This window comes from Cyprinodon tularosa, unplaced genomic scaffold (assembly GCF_016077235.1).
Source record: "Cyprinodon tularosa strain WSP-4 unplaced genomic scaffold, ASM1607723v1 ctg83, whole genome shotgun sequence".
NCBI lineage: Eukaryota > Metazoa > Chordata > Actinopteri > Cyprinodontiformes > Cyprinodontidae > Cyprinodon > Cyprinodon tularosa.
In genome coordinates this window covers 1,108,770-1,129,993 of record NW_024039596.1, presented here as the reverse complement: position 1 = coordinate 1,129,993, position 21,224 = coordinate 1,108,770, and the positions used below count along the sequence as shown (strand labels likewise).

The window sequence follows — 21,224 nt, the reverse complement described above, 5'->3', positions numbered from 1 at the left end:
TATAAAAACAAATCGAATGAAGAAAATAAGATGAAAAGAAATGACCCCAGCAGTGACAAAAAGAAGAGGCTAAAAGGAGAAAATACAAAGACGATCAGTAAAGGGAAGAAGAGAAAATGTGGAGAAGAAGACAACAAAAAGGGACAGAAAAGTTTGTGAAAGGGGCATTGGACGGAGAAAAAAGGGGGAGAAATTCAAAGAGACAAAAGACAAGAGAAAAAAGAGAAACGGGACAGGAAGAGGGGGAAAGAAAGGTAAAAAAAAATAGTTTGTGTAAGATTTTAAAAACTCACTTTGCATCTGTTGCTTTATGCGTTATCTCCTCATTTCAGAGGGGCCTCTGCCTGCATTCACTTTGGGCCCCAAATCTCTTAAGTCCACCAGTGGCCATGAGATCAACCTTAGTGGAATTTTACGCTCTCACTGTATCCCTTTATAGCTCCCTTTACTCAGATTAAACACATCCTGACAAAAAAAGACTTCATAGAAAGTGTAGGGAAGCTAAACCCACAGTCTCCCCTCCATGAAAGAAATGCCATCGGCATTCTGAGTAAGTCAACACAAATGGGTATAATGCAAAGAAAGTGTTTATTCCGACACTCTGTTGCTGTTCCTGCTGAAGATGGGAAAATGTTTTAAAGACATTAAAATTCATTCAAAGGTGCTAAAGCTTCTCCTTGCCCTCAGCCTGAATATGATTTGTTGTTTTTTTTCCTCAAAAAAGAGGTTTTTATTCCACAGGTTCCATCAGGGGCTTCAAATGAGTAAAACATCACTGCTTACCCATCTCGGGGTGATGCCTTCCCTCAACAGGAACGCTGACTGTCCGGCGCAGGAGTTTGTTCCTGTGGGACTCTGAGCGCCTCTCGCGCATCAACAAAGGGTGAACCTGGAAACCCAAAACACAAAATAAATATCAGAAAAGCTCTCTGAAAATGCTGCGTCCTCATTTCTCAACAAATCATAAAGTACAGCTAAAACAGTTTTAAACTTTTGGTTTTTTCAAAACTGCGGTGTTCCTCATTCCTTTACTGACAGAGATTTATGTCAGAATTAAAATAAACTAATCGACGTGTGATGTCACCTATCATAAATGAGACGTTCAGGAAAATGAAAGCAGAAATGTCAAATCCGGAAGAGGAACAGAAACATTGGTAATTTCACTGAGAACAAAGAGTGAAAGAACCATATAATAAAACTAGATCAAATAAATCACAGAGGCTGCCACATTTGGCCCCACAGTCCCTGAATTCATAAAAGTGTGACTAGAGGGAAAACAAATGGAAGAAGGTGAAAGTCTAATCAGAAACTCTGCTCCTTTTAAAACTTTGGAGGGAAATCCAAAAAAAACCCTGAAGAAATATTTAATTATTGTCAATTAATTGTCATATATGTAGATTCATATTCTCAATAAATGTATTAAATCTTCTAGTTCCATTCCAGCTGATTTTTAAGATACATTTTCTTTAAAGCCATAAATAAACAGACTACATCTTATATCTGGGACCTGTGTGTCCCTTATGATCTGAACAAACAGCCAGAGGGGTCGTTTTTCTTTCAAGGGGCAGAGAAAAAAGGAATAAAACAAAATTAATTGGGCAACAAATATATTAAGTGAGCCATAGAGCCAAAGAACTACTTGCAGCTAATGATGTAGCAGATGAAAACGGATCCTATCTAAATATGGCTGAAGCTGAACATACAAAACCTTTAAATCACTGCTTAAGCAAAAGTTAGGGATGCACGATATTGGGATTTTGGCCGATATCCGATATGCTGATATTTTAAAACTCATGTAGCCGATAACCGATATCGATACCGATGTTAAAGCTGGACAAAAATAAGTAGTCATTGAAAATAGCAGTTTTGTTATCCATTTCTGACACTTTGAAAAATAATATACTCAAATGTATTTTCATATGCTGATATCAAATTGATTTTTAAAAACACGGCATCAATATATTTTACTTTCAAAATCTCGTGAAATTTCATCGTTCTGTTACAAACTCTCGTGATATTTTGCAAATTCTTGTGAGATTTTGTTAGTAAAATAGATCGATACCGCGTCAATCTATCAACATATAAAAATATGGCAAAATTTCGTGAATTTTCGGGGGATTTCGTAGCATAACGATGACATATAGCAATATTTCATTAGTAAAAGAGATCGATATGGTGTTTTTAAATGGCAATATATCAGCATATGAAGATATTGTGATATTTTAATGTATCAATATTTTTTCCCTCGTCTTTAGAAGTTTTTAAGTCTGTAAAAAAGAAGTTTTTGAGGAAGAAGTAGTAGTATTTTTTTTATCTTTTTTTTACTTTAGAAACTGAGAAGCTGATCAAATATCGGGTTAAATATCGGCGAGGTGGCCGATGTCCGATATTCAGTTTTAAGGCCGATACAGGCCGATACCGATAGGGGGCCGATTATATCGTGCATCCCTAGCAAAATTGTCAATATAACAAATTCAATTTCTTTAATGGACCAATAAGTTGCAATTTCTATACCAGTGCATATCATCATAAAAAATATATTTAATATTATGTCTTCAGTACAGGGACCATAATAGAAAAGGAATTTAAAAGTGCACAGGCCACTATTGGTCCCTGTAAACAACCACCTGTGCTAACAGAGCACTTCTCTCTCAATCTTACGTTAACACCCACCAGCGGAAACACCCACCTAACCAACTGACAGACGGAATCTCACTATACATCAGCCATTCTCAGCCATGAGTTAGATTACTCGTTACTAAAACAAGATAACGGCGTTAGTATTTTCAAGGCCGTTACTCCCATCATTATGTTGCTATAGACTTAGACTGCTGGAGGACATAGGGAACACTTTTCATCGTTTTTCACTCTATCTCTATCCCCCCATTCTGCAGTATTTGATTATTCAACCCATACCTTTATGTTCTATCTGCTTTCCCTCATCATAATGGTTTCATCTGGTCTGTTCCTGTTTGGCTGTAACGCCATCCTGAGGAGAAATATCAGCTGGGCTGCTGCCATCAGCATCTCTTATGGATGATAACATTTTTTTAGTGTTTATTTCTGTTTTACACCTAGACATAACTATGTGCTCAGCTTTTACTGTGACTAAGTGTATGTACTCTCCTTCGTGCCTTTTGACATAAAACTGGCTCAGAGCTCACCTGCTTAACTGTTTCTTTCCTAGACAAGCCACCTGTGGAGATAGTTTACAGTTATCATGAAAAATGTAACAACATAGAAAGTATTAATCAATCAAAGTGTCTATGTTCCTATTGTGTGTCTGCTTCTGTCTCCTTGAACCCAGTCGGCAATTGGTTGCTCACACTGACTCTGGTTATGCTGGAGTTTTCTACCAGTTTCTTCTACAGTGTTGCTGCATGCATGCTCAGTGTGATGGATTGCTGTAGAGTCAACGATACAATGCAAGTTAATATTTACTTTCTCTACATTATTAATATTACATTATTAATGTTATTGGCAGAAATAAAGTAACCTAACTCCGCCAGATGAATTTGCTCCGCATATCCATCTGGAAACCTTCCGTTGAAGTAATTTTGGGAAGGGGCGAAAATACTGGTTAGCTGATTGGCCTATGTTGGTGATAGACGGGCCAAATAAACCAATCAGATCAACGAACCATATGACGTACTAACAGAGCGACGACGAAAACACAACCACAAGCCAGGCTACTCTTGCCGAAACCAGTCGGGAGAAGAGCAAAAACATCTTTTCCTCTGAGAAAAGCCTCCAGAGCAGTGTTTTGCTCTTCTTTCAGCGAAGAAATACTCTGTAATTCCGATAAACTTGCTCGATAGCCACGCTAACGCTAGTTTCATCGGCTGAAGCCGCCATGTTCTTTAGACTGAACATTCGCGCTTCTTGTAGCGTCACACCTCAATCCGCCTCAAAGCCAACGCTGATTGGACGTTCGTTTGGTGAACGGCTCCAAATTTTCTTTAACGGAGAGTCTCCAGACTGATCTGCGAGTGAAACCTTGAAAGCTCGCGAGATCAGGATGGTCTCACGAGGCTAGAAATAAAGGGCCCAAAAATCAAATTTTGTGGTGGGCCCCACAGAGGCTTTATCTAACTGATTTCATGTCATTCGAGGGGAGGAATTTAGAACAATCTATATTTGGGTTTTAATGTACTTTGTACTTTGAAACTTCCTACTTTTTCTGATACAATATATAAAAATCTGTCTATATTTGATCTGAATGTTTAATCAGGCTTAAATATTCCTGGATTCTAATTTAATTAGGTTTTTCTTTGAGGCTAGACCTCCACACATTTCTCCCATAGATATAGACATACAGGTGCTAGTCATATAATTAGAATATCATGAAAAAAGTTCATTTACTTCAGTAATTCCATTAAAAACATAAAACTTGTACATTGCACTCATTCTTCACTCTGACTGGTATATTTATAATCTTTATTTCACTGGATTAGGCTTTACTCCTAAATTTAGATTCTCAGAAAATCCAAATAATGTGAAAAAGTCCAATATTGAAGACACGTGTCGCACTCCAATCAGCTTGCTAACTCAAAACGAGTGCAACAGCCATTAGAGGGTCTTTCAGTACTCAATCATGGCAAAGACTGCTGACTTGAGGGTTGTCAGGACGACCAGTGACACCTTGCACAAGGAGGGCAAGACATGAAAGGTCAGTGCTACAGCGGCTGGCTCTTCTCAGAGCTATGTGTCCACACATTAGTATAGATTAATAGAGAGGGGAGGGGAAGGAAAAGATGGGGTAGAAAATTCTGCAAGTAGGAGGGATAACTGCACCGCAGAGAGGACTGAGAAACAAGATCATTACAAAATGTAGGGAGGATTCACAAAGAGTAGGCCGCAGCTAGAGTCAGTGCTTCAAGGATTTCCATGCACACCTGTGACACTCCTTGTATCAAGCTGGTCTTAAACAAGAGGGAGCGTTAGAAGGATCTTATAGGCTAAGACAGGCAGACAGGTCTGGACTGCTGTTGCTGAGTGGCAGTGTACTTGTGACTGTTTCGTTTCTCTGTCACAAGTAAGGAGCAACGAAATGAACTCTCATGCATGCATTTAAGCCATCTAATATTTGCTCAAGGACTGGCAGTCTGTGGGAGTGGGAATCGAACCCAGAACCTCAGGATTCTAAGCTCCCTAACCACTAGACCACCCCTCCCCCCAATTCCTTGTTGCAATGCAATCTGCTGGTGTTGGTCCACTGTGCTTTCTGGGGCACAAGGTCAAGGCAGGGTTCATACTGGAATTTTTAGAGCACTAATTCTCACTGCTGCTAACCAACTTTATGGAGATGCAGATATTCCTTTTCCAACAAGAATTGGTGCCTACAATTCCAAAGCTACCAGTACCTGGTTTAAGGACCATGGTTTCCCTGTTATTGTTTGGCCAGCAAACTCCTCTGACCTTATCATACATAGAAAATGCATGGGGAATTATGAAGAGGAAGCTGCAATACGCCAAAACCTAAGCAGAAGAGCTGAAGGCCACAATCAGAGCAACCTGAAGTCTCATAACACCTGAACAGAGCCACAGACGTGACGTTACGCTATATGATTGGCTGAACATTGCCAGATGATATAAAGCATTGTGTTTGCCCAGAAAACCATAGTAACATCACGCAGCGTCAGTATGCTGAGTCGGGAGCATCTGCAGTGTTAACGTGTCTAATGACTAGGGGTGTAAATAATAATCGTTTTGTATCGATGCATCGATCCAACAGCCGACGATCCTTTGCATCGATACGTCCGCAAGATAATCGATTCATGTTTTTTTTTTTCCTCCAGTCTATTTTTATCCATTTTCTCCTGGGCGTAATTCTCCCTCCCGTGCTACGGTGGCGCTAAACCTATGTTGCCCTACTAACTCGCTTCCTGGTTATACTCCTGCAGCAGTGTGTTGCAGTGAGCTTAACACAGACATTTTTAAATTATGCTCAATATTGAAGCGTGGTCTGTGCTACACGCTGTGGGTCTAGATACGGCCGAGGCGGCGAGGAAGTGGGGGCGAGTTTAGTCCGACGACGGAGGGACATGAGGGCCAAAAAGAGCGGAGATCCAGCTGGAAAAACGGTCCCAGCGTTCTTACGCACCTCGCTCTTCTAGCTGGTCAAACTTCAAGAGTTGTTTTCCGCAATTTCGGTCATAAAAACAAAACAAGCTGGCCTCCTGTCTGCGGCACTGTTTGCGGTCAGCTACAATCTGGGAGAGGAGCAGCGGAGCGTCTCTCAAGGGGGCGGTGACATCTGGAGCCGAGGTATTGCATTGAACTCATTGCAATGATTATGTGCAGTATTATTGCAGTATTTTTTGATGCAACTTTTCTACTTCTGTTATTTGCTGTTGTTTCTAAAAAAAAATGCATAACGATATTACAGCTTTCATTGATTTATTTCAAACTTGAAACTTTGTTTAGTGTAAAAAAAATAATAATAATAACAAAAAAACGATTAATCGATTAATCGAATCGAATCGTGGTGTATTCTTGAGTATCGAAAATAATCGAATCGTTGGGTAAGGAAATCGATACTGAATCGAATCGCCATGATTGATGTGACTTACACCCCTACTAATGACCGATGAAGTTTTACCTGATCAATAACAAAACAGAAAAAAAACTGTTTATGGTGAACTGCAAGACCATGATATAAAGGGGGAGAGCTGGATAGCGCTGTGGCTAGCTGTATCAGTAGCTAACAGGTTTGTCCCTACCTGATCCGTCCTGCATATACATGAACAGATATACATCCAAGTGTCCATGGATAATGTGATTATGGTACTAAAATTACTTATTTCTATCCGTAACCCTCTAAAGGATGCTAATACACATTTTTTAAAAATGTTTTATGACTTTTGAGAGGCAATTTTGATGCTTTTTACATATTCTTCATTAAACTGCTTGATGTCATCATCGGACATGCTCAGAGTAGTCTGACAAAATAGGATTAAACCACGTCTATCTACATTTTAGTTGTTTCTATCTTTAGATTACGCACCGTAATATTAACACAAAAGAAAAACATATAACTGAAAATAACTAGATTTATGTTTAAATCCAAAGTCGAAAAAGTCAGCTCCCGGAAGTAGCGTAGGATCCCATTTCCGGTACAGATCGTGCAGAGACGAGGCGTAAGACAGAAAGGATTTTAAGGCCTTTATTTTCTCAGGAAATACATTATTAACCTTCTAAAACATCATTTAGGTCTTTTAAACAAAATAAAATCGAGCGTAGGATTACGAGACGGATCGGGTAGTGACAAGGTTAGCCTCTTTTAGCTCAGTCAGTGAGCCATATTAAGCTACACTACTTTTAAATTTGTGTCAACAAAAACCCTTCGTTTTCTAGAAGTAGAATAACGTTTTCTTTGCCTAAAATCTCTACAATTTTGTCCTCCCCTGCCCTCAGATCTTAATAAAAGGAATAAAACCAAGCTGAGACTTTGGTGCCACCATCTTAAATGTCAAAGCTCAGTCTGTCACAAGGCAGTACTTTCCTTCAAGACTGACAATGATTGTTTTCTACTTTCGGCTACTTTAGATCGCCAATTAAATGTAAAATAATAGAAAATATGGGTAATACCATGATGAGATTTGATCCTTAAAGGAATAGTACTCCCAAAACATAATTAGCCTTCATTTTCTACTCACCCCCATGCTGAACAACACTCTGGAGTACTTTTTTGATATCTCAAATGCATCTGGAGATCTGGGAGGCTTCTTGCTGTCTGCTGACATTCATATAATGGAGGTCTATGGCGCCCGAGACAGAAAGGTCCATAAAAGTCCACAAAAAACGTGTCAATATTCCTCCAATACACTCGTGCAATGTATTCCAAGTGTCCTGAGTGGGTAGCATCCAGAATTTACTCGAAACGAAGTCATTTAGAATGTTTTTAGAGCATAAACAGTAGTGTATAGGATTTCCTAAAAGCACGTTCACGAGTCTACGGAAACCGCGGCAGACCAAACCAGACGAAAGTGCGCATTCAGCTCGGCAAAGAACTCATGCTCTTCCTCAACACTGAAGTCCTCAGATATTTTTCTTTCGTTGTTTCTTTCTTTGCACAGGTAAACAGCACATTTCTTCTTCTACGCTTGCATTATCGGCAGAGCAGACGCTGAATGCGCACTTTCATCTTGTTTGGTCTGCCGCGGTTTCCGTAGACTCGTGAACGCGCTTTTAGGAAATCCTATACACTACTGTTTATGCTCTAAAAACATTCTAAATGACTTTTTTTCGAGTAAATTCTGGATGCTACCCACTCAGGACACTTGGAATACATTGGACGAGCAGTATGGAGGAATATTGACACGTTTTTTGTGGACTTTTGTGGACCTTTCTGCCTCGGGCGCCATAGACCTCCATTATTTGAATGTCAGCAGGCAGCAAGAAGCCTCCCAGATCTCCAGATGCATTTGAGATATCAAAAAAGTACTCCAGAGTGTTGTTCAGCATGGGGGTGAGTAGAAAATGAAGGCTAATCATGTTTTGGGTGTACTATTCCTTTAAGAAACGGGTGCCATATAGTTTGTCCAAGTGGAGTTGCCATATGTTGACGTCATAAGAAGGGGAAGGACCCCGAGCAGATCTGACCAACTGAACAGATATTGCTCATACTTCTTAGTTAGCCAACCCAAATATAAGTTTAAGAAATCAATGATTTTATGTAAAAAGTATTGCACTTATATGTTGTATAATTGTTCCACCATAAAAATGAATTCAAAATGAATCTAACATCCACAACTACAGCTGTAAACTTTACCAGATGCTGTTTTGCATAAAGAACTATGTATAGTCTACAATTTTTTAAAGTGCTGCCAATGTCCTCTACTAAGTGGCATAAAATCAATAGAGGAACAGCAGCAGCAGCAGTGTTGTTTGTGCTTCGATACAGTGTATGTGTGCGTATGAAACATGAAAGCATTGGTTGTAGTGTGCAGCACAGAACAGTGCGGCTTGGGGGTCTTTGGGTCGAATCCAGCATCAGTGAAGGACACAGGCAGGTCACGCTGAGCTATTTGTCCTCCGACACAAACAGAGGGCTTCCCGTTAATGAAGTACTGTTAAAACGAATGGATAAATCTGTATTTTTATAAACATACAGTAAGTAATTTCACTGGATCAACCTGTTACTGGTCCTTAAAAATGATACAACTGCCACTGGACAGATAAATATATGCAAATAGGCTCTTCTGTGCTAACAGAGTTTGAGCGGCTTTGCAGGAGACGCTTCATATCACTGCAGGAGCTTTCTGTGTCTAGAGCCTCTTTTTAATCAGCTTAATCAGGTACAAGGACCATAAATCGAGATCTTGTGCAAATACACACATGCACCCTTCAAAATAACAATAAGCTTGTTGTGATGGAATTACAGAACAACATCCTTGATGAAAAATATATCAGGAAGCATCCATTGTTTATGAGGCCAGATTCACAGAGGCTGAACACTTCTCTTTTTTGCTGAAAAGCTTTCCCCCAAGGTTTTGGCATCAAGGGTAAGATATATTCGAAGCAGATATAACCTCTTTATCAAGACACATATAGAACTATTTTAATAAATGTAATGTTTTTGACGAGAAGAGTTGTATAATGTTAGTAGCAAAAACATTTAAAACATTCAATAAAATCAGAAGAGAATTTGAGCTGAATAGCAGAGATTTCTTCAGACACCTAAAGCTAAGACACTTCTATGCCAATGAGGTTGAGAAAGAATTATCACTGGAAGGAAATGAGTTGATTCAGCTCTTTGTAGATGCATACACGAAAACCCCAATAAAAGTTGTATCTAAACTTTATAAAAGCCTACAAAAACGAAACGGAAATAACTCATTAAATATAAAGTCCAAATGGGAAGCAGAGTTAAAAGTGAAACTGTCAAAGAGTGACTGGCTTTCAATGTGCAAAACACAACACTCCTCCACAAGCTCCAGAGGCTGGAGGGAATTTGAATGGAAAAATTTAATACGCTACTTCACAACACCTCACTTACAAAATAAATGATTCCAATAATGTATTTGGGCTGGCTGGAGAGTGAAGGAATACACCGGAAAGACATCTATCTTCTCAAAATCTTGATAGTGGCAGCTAAAAAAGCGATTACCAGAAAATGGTTTAAAAGTGACCCACTGCACTAATGTTTCAAATTTTGAAAAGCTTTCCATACAGGAAGAAAGCTAAAAACCCACAAATGACAGATATATTTGAACAATTAAACTGAATTCACAAACTTTGTTTTAGCAGGGAACAAAACAAATCAGTTTTAAAGCCACAACATAACCAGTGCTAAGTCTTTTCTGCAGCTATTTTCCTTTGTATGGTTTTCTTAGTATGTTTGATTTGGTGATAAGTGGAGGCGTTGCAGAGACAAGGGTGGAACAAAAAAACTGAGAAATACCGGCTGTTTCTCGGTAACTTGACTTTGACGCTTTGTGTTTCGCGCTTAGCATGTGCGACTCCACTGCCTTAATTCCCATCGTTCTGAGCTTGAATGACTTCTTGCACAAAATCCACTGAGCCTCATGTATGTTCCCTGGTTTTAGCCATGGAGGAAACTCTTGGCTGGAGACAATTTTGGTTACATTTACACTCGCTCATATTTTCCAGACAAATAGTAAATGGTGCATCTCCCAAATGTCACAGCCGCAACAACGCTTTTATTGGTTCCGCTATCGGGACGAAACCAATAAATTTAAATAAAATAAAAAAGGTCAATTTTAATGTTTTATTTAGATAAAAAGAAAAATCATAATAAAAATAATCCTATTTATGATGTTTTAAAAATTAAGACCTACGAAAGACTGATTTAAGACATTTTAATACCAATTAAGGCCTTAGTTTTATTTTGAAGAATTCAATGCCTAGTAAGACTTTTTAAGGACCCGCGGGAACCCTGATAATTGTGGACGGTGTTATAAATTGCATGGTTGAATCACAAACCAACCCTGCAGCCTCCACTGTGCTGCATCGCTACATCTGCTACTTCTGCAGATACCTTGCAGCTACAATCAGATTATAAAGAAATAAAAAAGAAAACATTTGTTTTTAATACATTAGAAAAAAAAATCTATGATGAAGTCTCTTTCTGCCATTTCCAATCTCCCTTATTGTCACACAGTGTCGACCATTTTTCGTTTTAAACTCTGCATACTTTTAGAAACACTGCAATTTCCAAACATGGCTTATATCTGAATTACTCTGCAATGATCAGTTCTTCAAGGTTCTCTAAAGTGGTTTAGTTCAACCTGTTCACAAAGGCAAACATCTGTGGCATTTACAGTTAATTGAAACATATAAAAAAGAAAAAAGAAGAAGTCATTGTTGTTAGCGGCGCCAAACAAATCTTCTCTGATATGAAGCATTAAACTGACATCAAATACTGACAGAAAACTAACAATTTTAACAGAAGCATTTATGTTGCTTGGAGAAGCAGAAAAAAATAACCTGCTGCGTAAATTTAATTCAGTGTCGATGTCTCCGCGGGCTTCCAGCTGTTAGTCAATAGATGAAATTGAGCAGAGGATGCAGCTCGATAACTCATAGTAATAGTACTGGTGTTTCCACTGTTTTTAGGCTATTTTCAAGCTTCCTGTTGATTTTATTATTATTTTTTTAAATTGTTATACATTTATTGAAATGATTAAATGTAGGAATTTGGTAAAATCTTCAGATGTTATAGCTTAAACCCTAAAATACAAGAAAACTATTGAATTACTAAATGTAAAAATTATTTTCCCAGACAGGTGTCCTCTGTATTTGGAAGTAAATGGAGATTTAAAATATTTCTTCACATATTATTCATTTACTTCATGAGAACAGACCTTAAACCGATTGGAAAAAAGAATATTTTCACTGCCATCTACTTCAAGTTCGATGAAGTCTCATCAGTGTGCACAGCGTTTATTTATTGCTCCTCTGTGGCCAAATACTGCAAACGTGCCTGGATAAGCTGTGTGGCTGTGAGCACCGGTAAAGCTGAATTAACCCCACACCCTGCCACCTCCAAATTGATCAGGAGTGCAAATAAAGCCGCAGCAGCTCGATTTTCGATCCCGCTTCTTTACAGAGTTTCTAAATATATGTATGAACTGGAGAGGTTTCATGATGAAACCGTAGAGGAGAGAAAAGAAAAAGGAATACAGCGGAGTAGTGAACTCATACAGTACAGCAGGTAATCTCGCTGAATGGTTCTGTGCTTATTGAAGGGATTGCTGTGATTTTCAGCAAGGTTAAAGTGCCAGTTTTCTCTGTCCAGATTTTCAGCAGTTGCCATGGAATCCAGAGGAGACAAATGAGCAGCATTCACTTTCATCTAAAGGAAGAGTTATGAGATGGTTACAAAATACACGTTTGGTGAAACAGGACATGTGCAGGGTTGGCTTGGAAATACGAGTCAACACCTTCAGCTGATTGTCATTCAGCATCATATGCACACAGAACTGTGCAAAACGCTACACTAATCTTATATTTCTATACATTTACCTTCCATAGAACCAGAGTATCTTATTGAGTTTTCCTCTGGCCTCCGACAGGGAAATAATGGTAAACTGGCCATGGAAGATGCTAATGTTTGTAACGCTACTTCCATGAGAACATTTATATATACAGGACAAAAGGACCTCGATTTCAATTCAATTCAGTTTATTTCTATAGCGCCAATTCACAACACATTTCATCTCAAGGCACTTTCCAGTTCACTGGATCATCCAGTCAAATTGATTCAAAGTTTTCTATCTAAGGAAAACCACTTGATATCATTGACTCATAAGCTACGTTTACATGGACACAAATAATCGGATTGAAGGCCTGATCAGATCAAAGATGTTTCATGTAAACATGTCAGACTGAAGATTCTAGTCCGATCGGAAATAAATTTAATTCCGAAAGAGAGAGGTGGTTTTTGCCGATCGCCATTCTGATTGGCGTCCATGTAAACACCCATTCGGATCTTAAGAGTAAAATAATCTTCACTGCGCATGTGTGCAACGTCAGCGTGACGTTTTTTCCGCCTTGTCAACAACAGGAAACCACCGGTCGCTCTCGCTCTTATTGTGAACAACATGGTGGTCTGTCACCGACACCTGTTTGTTGCTTGAAACCTTAAGGGAGCTCAACATAATTGAACGCCTTGATGGCAGAAAGTCTAGGAACGCCGACTTATACACTCAAGTTCATTTAAAGCTGCAGGAAGCAGGAATTTATCCTCCTCCTCTTCCTCTTTTCTCTCTCCACAGCCCACTCGCTCTCCCACGCCGGTTCAATCGCTCATTCTCTACATTTTCTCTCGGACATTTCGCTGCCAAGCGCTTTTTTCCTCCTCTCTCCGTTTTTCTTTCCGCTCGCCCCGAGCGCATCGTTTGTCAGGCCTCCCAAAAACCAGACGCAGACAGAACTGCCAAGTTTGGCAGGAAGTTCTGCGCATGCTTAAAAGATTTAATCTGATCCAACGCTTGGTACATGTATACACACGTCATGATCGGATCATTTCATTTAGTGTCCATGTAAACGGAGATTTTGAATTTCCGATCAACCAAGGTTTGGATCGGATCGGGGAAATTTTGCGCATGTAAACGTAGCTTATGTTTTCACCCTTCTCCCGACCGGATTTGGCAAGAGCTTGATCTACCAAATGGCTCCTCCTCTCACAGCGTCACGAGTTAGCTTCGGTGTGAGTGGTTGAAATAGCACGTAAATAACGATGACAGACAAGTGGCTTATCCAATCATATGCAAGGAGTTTTGATAAGGCCCAGCCTTCAGTAAAGGCAATTCCTATGGCGGGTGCCCAGATGTATGTGAGCGGAGCTAGGCGGAGCGAGACATGCATCTGGCTGTTGTCAGGTTATAATAATCATACATTTTTAAACAAACAATACTGCAATCTATGAAGGTAGATGTCAACTGTTTCTTCTCTTTTTTTCTGAATTTCTGCTTGTTATGTTGTTTACTGTCCCTCTGCGCTTTTTGCTAAGATTGCACCCACATCCATTTCACCTACAAAAGGGAACAGCACTTCTACGGGCAAAGACCGGCGCAACAACCCAAAGCGTGAGAATATATCAGCCTTTATTGTGGCGACTGCTGATGCACTTCCACATTGGCTTGATTGTCCTTTTTGATTTAAGTTAAACAGATGGGGCCTAATAATAGCATTTCTATCACTAGTATCAGTATTAAAGTTTACTCACACATCCATCTACATCTAAACACCTGAGCAGCTTTTGTTCCTGCTTTATTGAACGGCAACAATACTACTGTATTCCCAACACTGTTGAAAACTTATCCTTCTTGCAATCAAATTTTGTTGCACTTTTTTGCAACACTTTCACACTTTCCTGGTAGGTACTCACTTCCTTGTTTACCCCCTGTGCACATGTGCGGTATTTTACCGCTGTTGCTTTCATAATAATAAATACAGAGCTTTATTTACCAAGGAATGTGCAAAAACAAAGTGTAAAACATAAAAATAACCAACAATATGCCAGCAGGATGAGATGACCTTTCAGAAAAAACGTATGTATGCAACAAGAGCTTGTTACTGGCATATAAATGGGAAAAAAAAGTCATATAATGTTCATTTTAAATAAACTGAAATAAATTAAATGGAAATTATGGATTCAAGATGCTGCCCAATACATTGCATCATTATTTAATACAATTTAATAGTTTTATTTTTTTTAATAACACTTTGTCTCATTAAAAAGAGTTCAAATTAAGCTTGTACTTTGAACAACAAACATTTTGACTAACACCTTACTTAGAGAAAAAAAAAAGTCATGAAAAAATGGTGAGGGTCAAAACTTACAAAGCTTACAGAACATCCTAAGATGTTAAAGGCATCTATTTTCCAACAATCTCATAACTTTTTAACACAACCAAATTACAAGGAACTAAAAATATGGTAATTTTGTTCACTCTCTCTCATTCTCTCCACCACTGCTTCTGGGTTACATAATTCATCACTGACAACTTGAATCACACAAAAAAACACCTAGAATAACATTGTAAGGCTCCCTGTCACTTCAGCAACCCACCAAGGCACCCAGCTGAGGGAAAACATCTGGGGGCTGTTTTTTTCTCTCTCTCTCTCTCTCTCTCTGCATGTGGCAGGTTTTAATTGGTCAGATGTTGCAAACTCTCCACCTGGAGAAGTGACATAACTCCAGCTCTGGGCTTGCCTTGACAGGTGCAGCAAACTGGAAGGAAAACAGCAACCTCCTAACCACTTCAGCTGGTGCTCTAACATCTCGCATGCATATTTAAATCCCGTCTGTGTAATGCTGCTTAGAAACAAAACACACTGAATAGTATGTTTGAATGAAATTGCTGTCCTAATGTGCTACTATATCCAAAATAAAATCAATAAAGTTGCTTTATGCAGGGTTTGACATTCAGGCAGTCTATTTGTACGTATATTTTCCGAGAAATGGTTCACTTACATAGATTTTTGTCTAAATGCTTATTTGCGTCAAATGTCTCAAAAGGAGACAATCTTAGGCCCCGTCCACACGAAGCCAAACTACGGAAGAGGATTAGGGCCACTGAAAAAAAGTTAAAGAGAAAAAGTTAACTGATTTTTAAATTTTATTTCAGTTTAACATGGGAAAAAAGTCAGAATTCTGACTTTAATCTCAGAATTCTGACTTTTTTCTCAGAATTCTGACTTTAATCTCAGAATTCTGACTTAATTCTGACAATAAAAAAGTCAGAATTCTGAGAAAAAAGTCAGAATTCTGAGAAATAAGTCAGAATTCTGAGAAAAAAGTCAGAATTCTGAGAAAAAAGTCAGAATTCTGAGATTAAAGTCAGAATTCTGAATCTTCTATTACTGAAATAAAATAAAAAAACTAAGTTAACTTTTTTTTTTTTTTCCAGTGGCCCTAATCCTCTTCCGTACCAACCCCTGGCCTAAACGCACACATTTTTCACCAAACCAGCCTCTCATCCATACGAATCCGGCGTTTCGGGGGTCTGTAAACGATCTTTTTTTTATTCAGCCTTCAGAGTGGGAAGATTTTGAAACGCCGTTTTCGCGTTTCGATCTTTAAGCACTAACCGCATTTTTTTTTTTACACGCATGCGTCATAGCGTCCCCTCTAAACACGCATGCGCGACACAGTATCACAACAACAATGGCGCCGTACTGTGTTGAATGGTTGCTGCTCATGCTACTCGACCTGCTGTCGGGCTTACAACAGAATCTTCTTCTTCTGGAATATCTCCAGGAAGAACAGAGCAATATCGACGACATAGTTCAGCACCTGAATTTGACCACGAAAATGGACCCGCAGGGCAACCATGTATAAATATTAGTGCGCATGCCCAACATTTCGTCGCCTATTTTTGCTTTGGCACGACAGCGCCACTTACAGGCCTGGCATACATTTTGCATTTTGCGTTTTCATGCATTCGTGTGGACGATCACATTTATTTTAGGTCTCCGTCTTTACGACAAACGTTCTGGAAAATATTAGCGTTTCGTGTTCGTTTTGACTTCGTGTGGACGGGGCCTTAAAGGTTCATAGTGACATTGTGACACAAAAAGATAAAAAAAAACATTTGATTATGATAACATAAGGTTAATGGTTGGTTCTAGACATGAGCCAACAGGGGCCAGTGTCCCTGTAGAACTAGTTATGGCCCCTGTTGTGGCCCCTGTCCTGAAAATATAATCCTTATAGATTTTTTATGATGATTTATTCTAATACACATCTTCCTCACTGTGGGAACTCTGATGCTAATATAAACATCTCTGGCTCTTTTCAGAGTAAAGCAGACTTTCAAATTAAATATGTTGTAGAATTGTTACGTCCACACAAGACACAACATATTTAAGGACAAAAGAAGATGAGGGTTCAATCAGTTATTATTTTTACTTCTCCACTTGTCTGATCTTTCCTAAAAGGGAAAAAGAAAAAAGATGGTCAGTTGGCCCTCAAATCCCGTGTCCCATAAAAAAAAGGAATTGAAAAGAGAAAAGAGAAACAAAACCTTCCAAAAAGTTTTAACAGAAAGATGGACCTGGTGAGCCGGCAAAAAAGAACAAAACGGCACAGCCGAGGGCCAACCCTATACAGGGCCGCCGAAGCCTCAACAGAAGCCGGACTGAGCAAAAAAAAGGAAAAAAGGGAAAACCTATATTAAAGAAAAGATCGAAAACAGGACCACCGGTCCCACCAGGCCAAAATCGGCAAACCACAAAAAAAATACAAAAATTACCACATGGCAGCCTTGAGTCTCAGTTTCAGCCCGCTACCCACGGGTCGAACTCAGGAGCGAGAAGAAAAACGGCGTCTCAGCAGGGCGGAGTGGGGCGGCCTGGAGCGTTCTCACATTCTGAACGCCGGCCTATTTATAGGCGGGCCACAATGCCGCAAATTAACGTAATTAAATAAACAAAAGAAATAGGGATGCACGATATTGGTATTTTGGCCGATATCCGATATTTTAAAACTCATGTAGCCGATAACCGATATCGATACCAATGTTAAAGCTGGACAAAAATAAGTAGTCATTGAAAATAGCAGTTTTGTTATCCATTTCTGACACTTTAAAAAATAATATACTCAAATATATTTTCATATGCTGATATCAAATTGATTTTTAAAACGCGGTATCGATATATTTTACTTTCAAAATCTCGTGAAATTTCATCGTTCTGTTACAAACTCTCGTGATATTTTGCAAATTCTTGTGAGATTTTGTTAGTAAAATAGATTGATACCGCGTCAATATATCCACATATAAAAATATGGCAAAAGTTCGTGAATATTCGGGGGATTTCGTAGCATAACGATGACATATAGCAATATTTCATTAGTAAAAGAGATTGATATGGTGTTTTTAAATGGCAATATATCAGCATATGAAGATATTGTGATATTTTAATGGATCAATATTTTTTCCCTCGTCTTTAGAAGTTTTTAAGTTTGTAAAAAAGAAGTTTTTGAGGAAGAAGAAGTAGTAGTATTTTATTTTTCTTATTTTAGACTTTAGAAACTCAGAAGCTGATCTAATATGGGGTTAAATATCGGTGGGGTGGCCGATGTCCGATATTCAGTTTTAAGGCCGATACCGATAGGGGGCCGATTATATCGTGCATCCCTACTAGAGGCTGCTACCAATACGCAGAATTAGAAATACTAAAAGTTGGTCATGTTTAAGCAAAAATAAGGCACATCGGTTCTAGCAGATTTACTAAAAACATCTGACTTTAAAAGTCAGGTGAGTGCAGGTTTTTTTTTAGATATTTTGAGCAAAATTAAAAAAATAAAGATGGTTCCTTATTATGCACTGTGGAGGGATTTTGACTGTTTAAAGTTTGTACAAAATTCATAAAAAAAGTTAAACCATTAGCATGGACACCCGTCTGTCTGTAAAAGGTTTTCATCAAATGTAAAGCTGAACTGCCTATGCTGGCGTCATGCACACACCGAGCCGGCAGCGTGTTTGTTTTTTTTCTCCCTTTTTTTTGGTTGCCGCTGTCCACAGTTTCAAATCCAGGAAAAAAGCCCCAATTTTCTGATAACATGCTTAGAAAGGTCAAGGTACAAGAACACAAGACACAACCATTTACTGCATTTAATATGTAAATATATTTTTACTCAAGCTACTGAAGTTTAACCTAAAAAGAATGTGGTCATCAGTGACTCAGCTGTTTAGGTTGTAGATTATGAAGTTAGAATTCTCCCAAAAGGGTGCACATCTAATAAATAATCCCACTGAAAAAAATGGAAGTCTAGATAAGTCGCTTTTTCTTAAAATAAGTCAATTTGTTCTTGAATTGAGGAGGTAAAACAGAAACTTTGCCAATGGAACAAGACAATTTATACTTAAAATAAGAAAACACAATTGAATTGTCTTATTTCAAGGGCATATTATCTACTTACTCAATTTTATTTACCTACTCAAATTAAGGGTAAATACACTTAATTCAAGAAATTTTTCCTTATTTCTAGGTCATTTTTCCAGTGATATAAGTACTTTTAGTTAGAACAGACAGGTGAACTACTCTCCAAGCGTATTTTGAGCACTTTATTCATTCAGATTCAATGCCATGAGGTCCCAAGATATCACAAAAATGAGTGCATGCTCCATCTCTGCGCTCTTATGTCAATCTTTGTCACTTTGAAAGTGTGAAACTAATCAAAGAAGATAAATTGCCTGTGATTGGCTACTTTTTGAAGAATATCCGATCTCTTGAGTCAATACCATTTCTTATTGTTTGTGGCTAGTAACGTTAGCAAAGCAACTGTAGGCTAATAGCTGTTATCCTAATGAAATAAAAATTGTTAATGTTAAAGGTATTGTGGAGGATTTATTTAAAAGACCCACCCTCTTCACTTAAAAAAAAATAAATGCGCGTGCAAAAGCATGCATGCCCATTTTTACTCGTGCACGCCTTGTTTAAAATGTGCTGTTCTCAAAGCTCATACAAGCTTATTGTGTCCACATACAGCCAGGACTATATAGTGAACTTTATAGCAAACTCAGTTAACTGACCCTTCGGACAGATGAATACTACTTTTTCCTCCGTTGGTCACGTAACTCCTCCTTCACAGCTCAGTGCCTGTGCCATCTTTGTTAGTATTCACTGCTGTTGGGTAGCGACAGCCTATGGAGACAGCAAATCCCATAATGCTTTCTGAGGAGAGCTCTCCGTGCAAAGCATTCTGGGATATACCTGCTAATTCTGAGGCCTTTCTTTTCTTCTCATACACTTCGTAGAAACTTTTTCTCTTACGCAGTTCTAAAGTCCTTACACCGGCTCCCTGTATCTCAGAGAATAGACTTTAAAATATTTCTGTTATCTCTGAATGGCTTAGCACCTAAATACATCACAGACTTGCTATCAGTGTATCAACCCTCCAGACCACTCAGGTATTCTGGCTCCAGCCTGCTCTGCATACCTAGAACCAGAACTAAACATGGAGAAGCAGCATTTAGTTCCTATGCTCCACTTACCTGGAACAAACTTCCAGAAAACTGTAAAACTGCAAAAAGCCTGAGTTTCTTTAAATCAAGACTAAAAACACATTTGTTTAGGATTGCCTTTCACTGTTCTAATTAAACAGTTCAACTAAAACATATTTTCTTAAGTCCAACTGTTTTTAATATTCTTTTTTGTTTCTGCTTTGATTCTGTTTTATTTTCCTGTATTTTAATCATGTAAAGCACTTTGCATTGTCTTTGTACTGAATTGTGCTATACAAATAAATTTGCCTTGCCTTGCCTTATGCCATTTTCAAAGAAACGCAGTGACTGTCTGAAACTGTAGCTCACCAAAGATATACTCCTGAAAGTGCGCATGTGCAGAAAAAGATAGCTAATGGGACGAACATGTAGGATGACCTTACGTAAACACATCACCAGAATGATTGACATTAGAAGGATTTAGATGATCCACCCGGAAATAAAAGATCGTCCTCTATACCTTTAAGTCATTCTTAATAACTTAGTTTAACATAGTCCTAAATGTTTTCTGAAAGCAGTAAAAATATGCTAAAAAATTATTAATGTCAAGTGTGGAACCATGTATGAGCTAAGATAATGTTGGTTTTAGCTTGTATACCGAGGAAAACAAGGCTTTTTACCAGTTATAAAACCAGTAAGATTCACAACCAGTTTGCAGCTACTGTTGAGTATTGTTTTTATTTCCAGCATTATGTGAATAAAGTTGAGTTTTTTGTTTGTTTATTTTTTTTTTTACAAAACACTCCTTATCATTCATTAAAAAAAAACTGTTGCACTTATTAAAACATGTGACTTGTTGAAGAGCGAGGTATCTACCGTTTTTAAGCAAAGATAAAATGCTAATGATTCGCCGAATGAACTTATTATGCGAGTGCAAATGCTGTGAGTGCTTTGGTCTAAACTGCCTACGACTCCACACCTTGTACACAGAGAGACCTGGCCAACGATTCTTCTTAATAAAAGTGATAAATGGTAGAGGTTTTCTTTTAAGGTCATAAAGATCTAGCATCTTCTTTTAGGAGGCTGGCAGGAGACAAATTAGGCCCCGTTTTCCTTTTTTTCCCCCCCTTGTTACCCTGAGGCAGGAGAAAACTATGCTCACCCTATGAAAAAAGAACTTTAATCAAAACCCTCCAATAAAAGTTATATAAATTCCTAAATGTACACGATGACCTTTAAAAAAACCGTTTTGTTTTTCACGTGACTGGCTATTTTCCTCTAAATAGCATGTAATAGTTAGTCAAA

At 38.4% G+C, this 21,224-nt stretch overlaps 1 protein-coding gene across 8 annotated transcripts in view; it reads right to left on the bottom strand.

Annotated features, from left to right (window-relative positions):
• The window catches only part of syngap1b (synaptic Ras GTPase activating protein 1b), a 338,065-nt gene that overhangs the window by 210,146 nt on the left and 106,695 nt on the right, over positions 1 to 21,224 (bottom strand). For all 8 annotated transcript variants that reach the window (XM_038272429.1, XM_038272431.1, XM_038272433.1 and 5 more), the window contains exon 3: positions 784 to 889. In XM_038272429.1, coding sequence (XP_038128357.1) covers positions 784 to 889 — 106 coding nt within the window. The remainder of the gene's footprint in view (positions 1 to 783; positions 890 to 21,224) is intronic.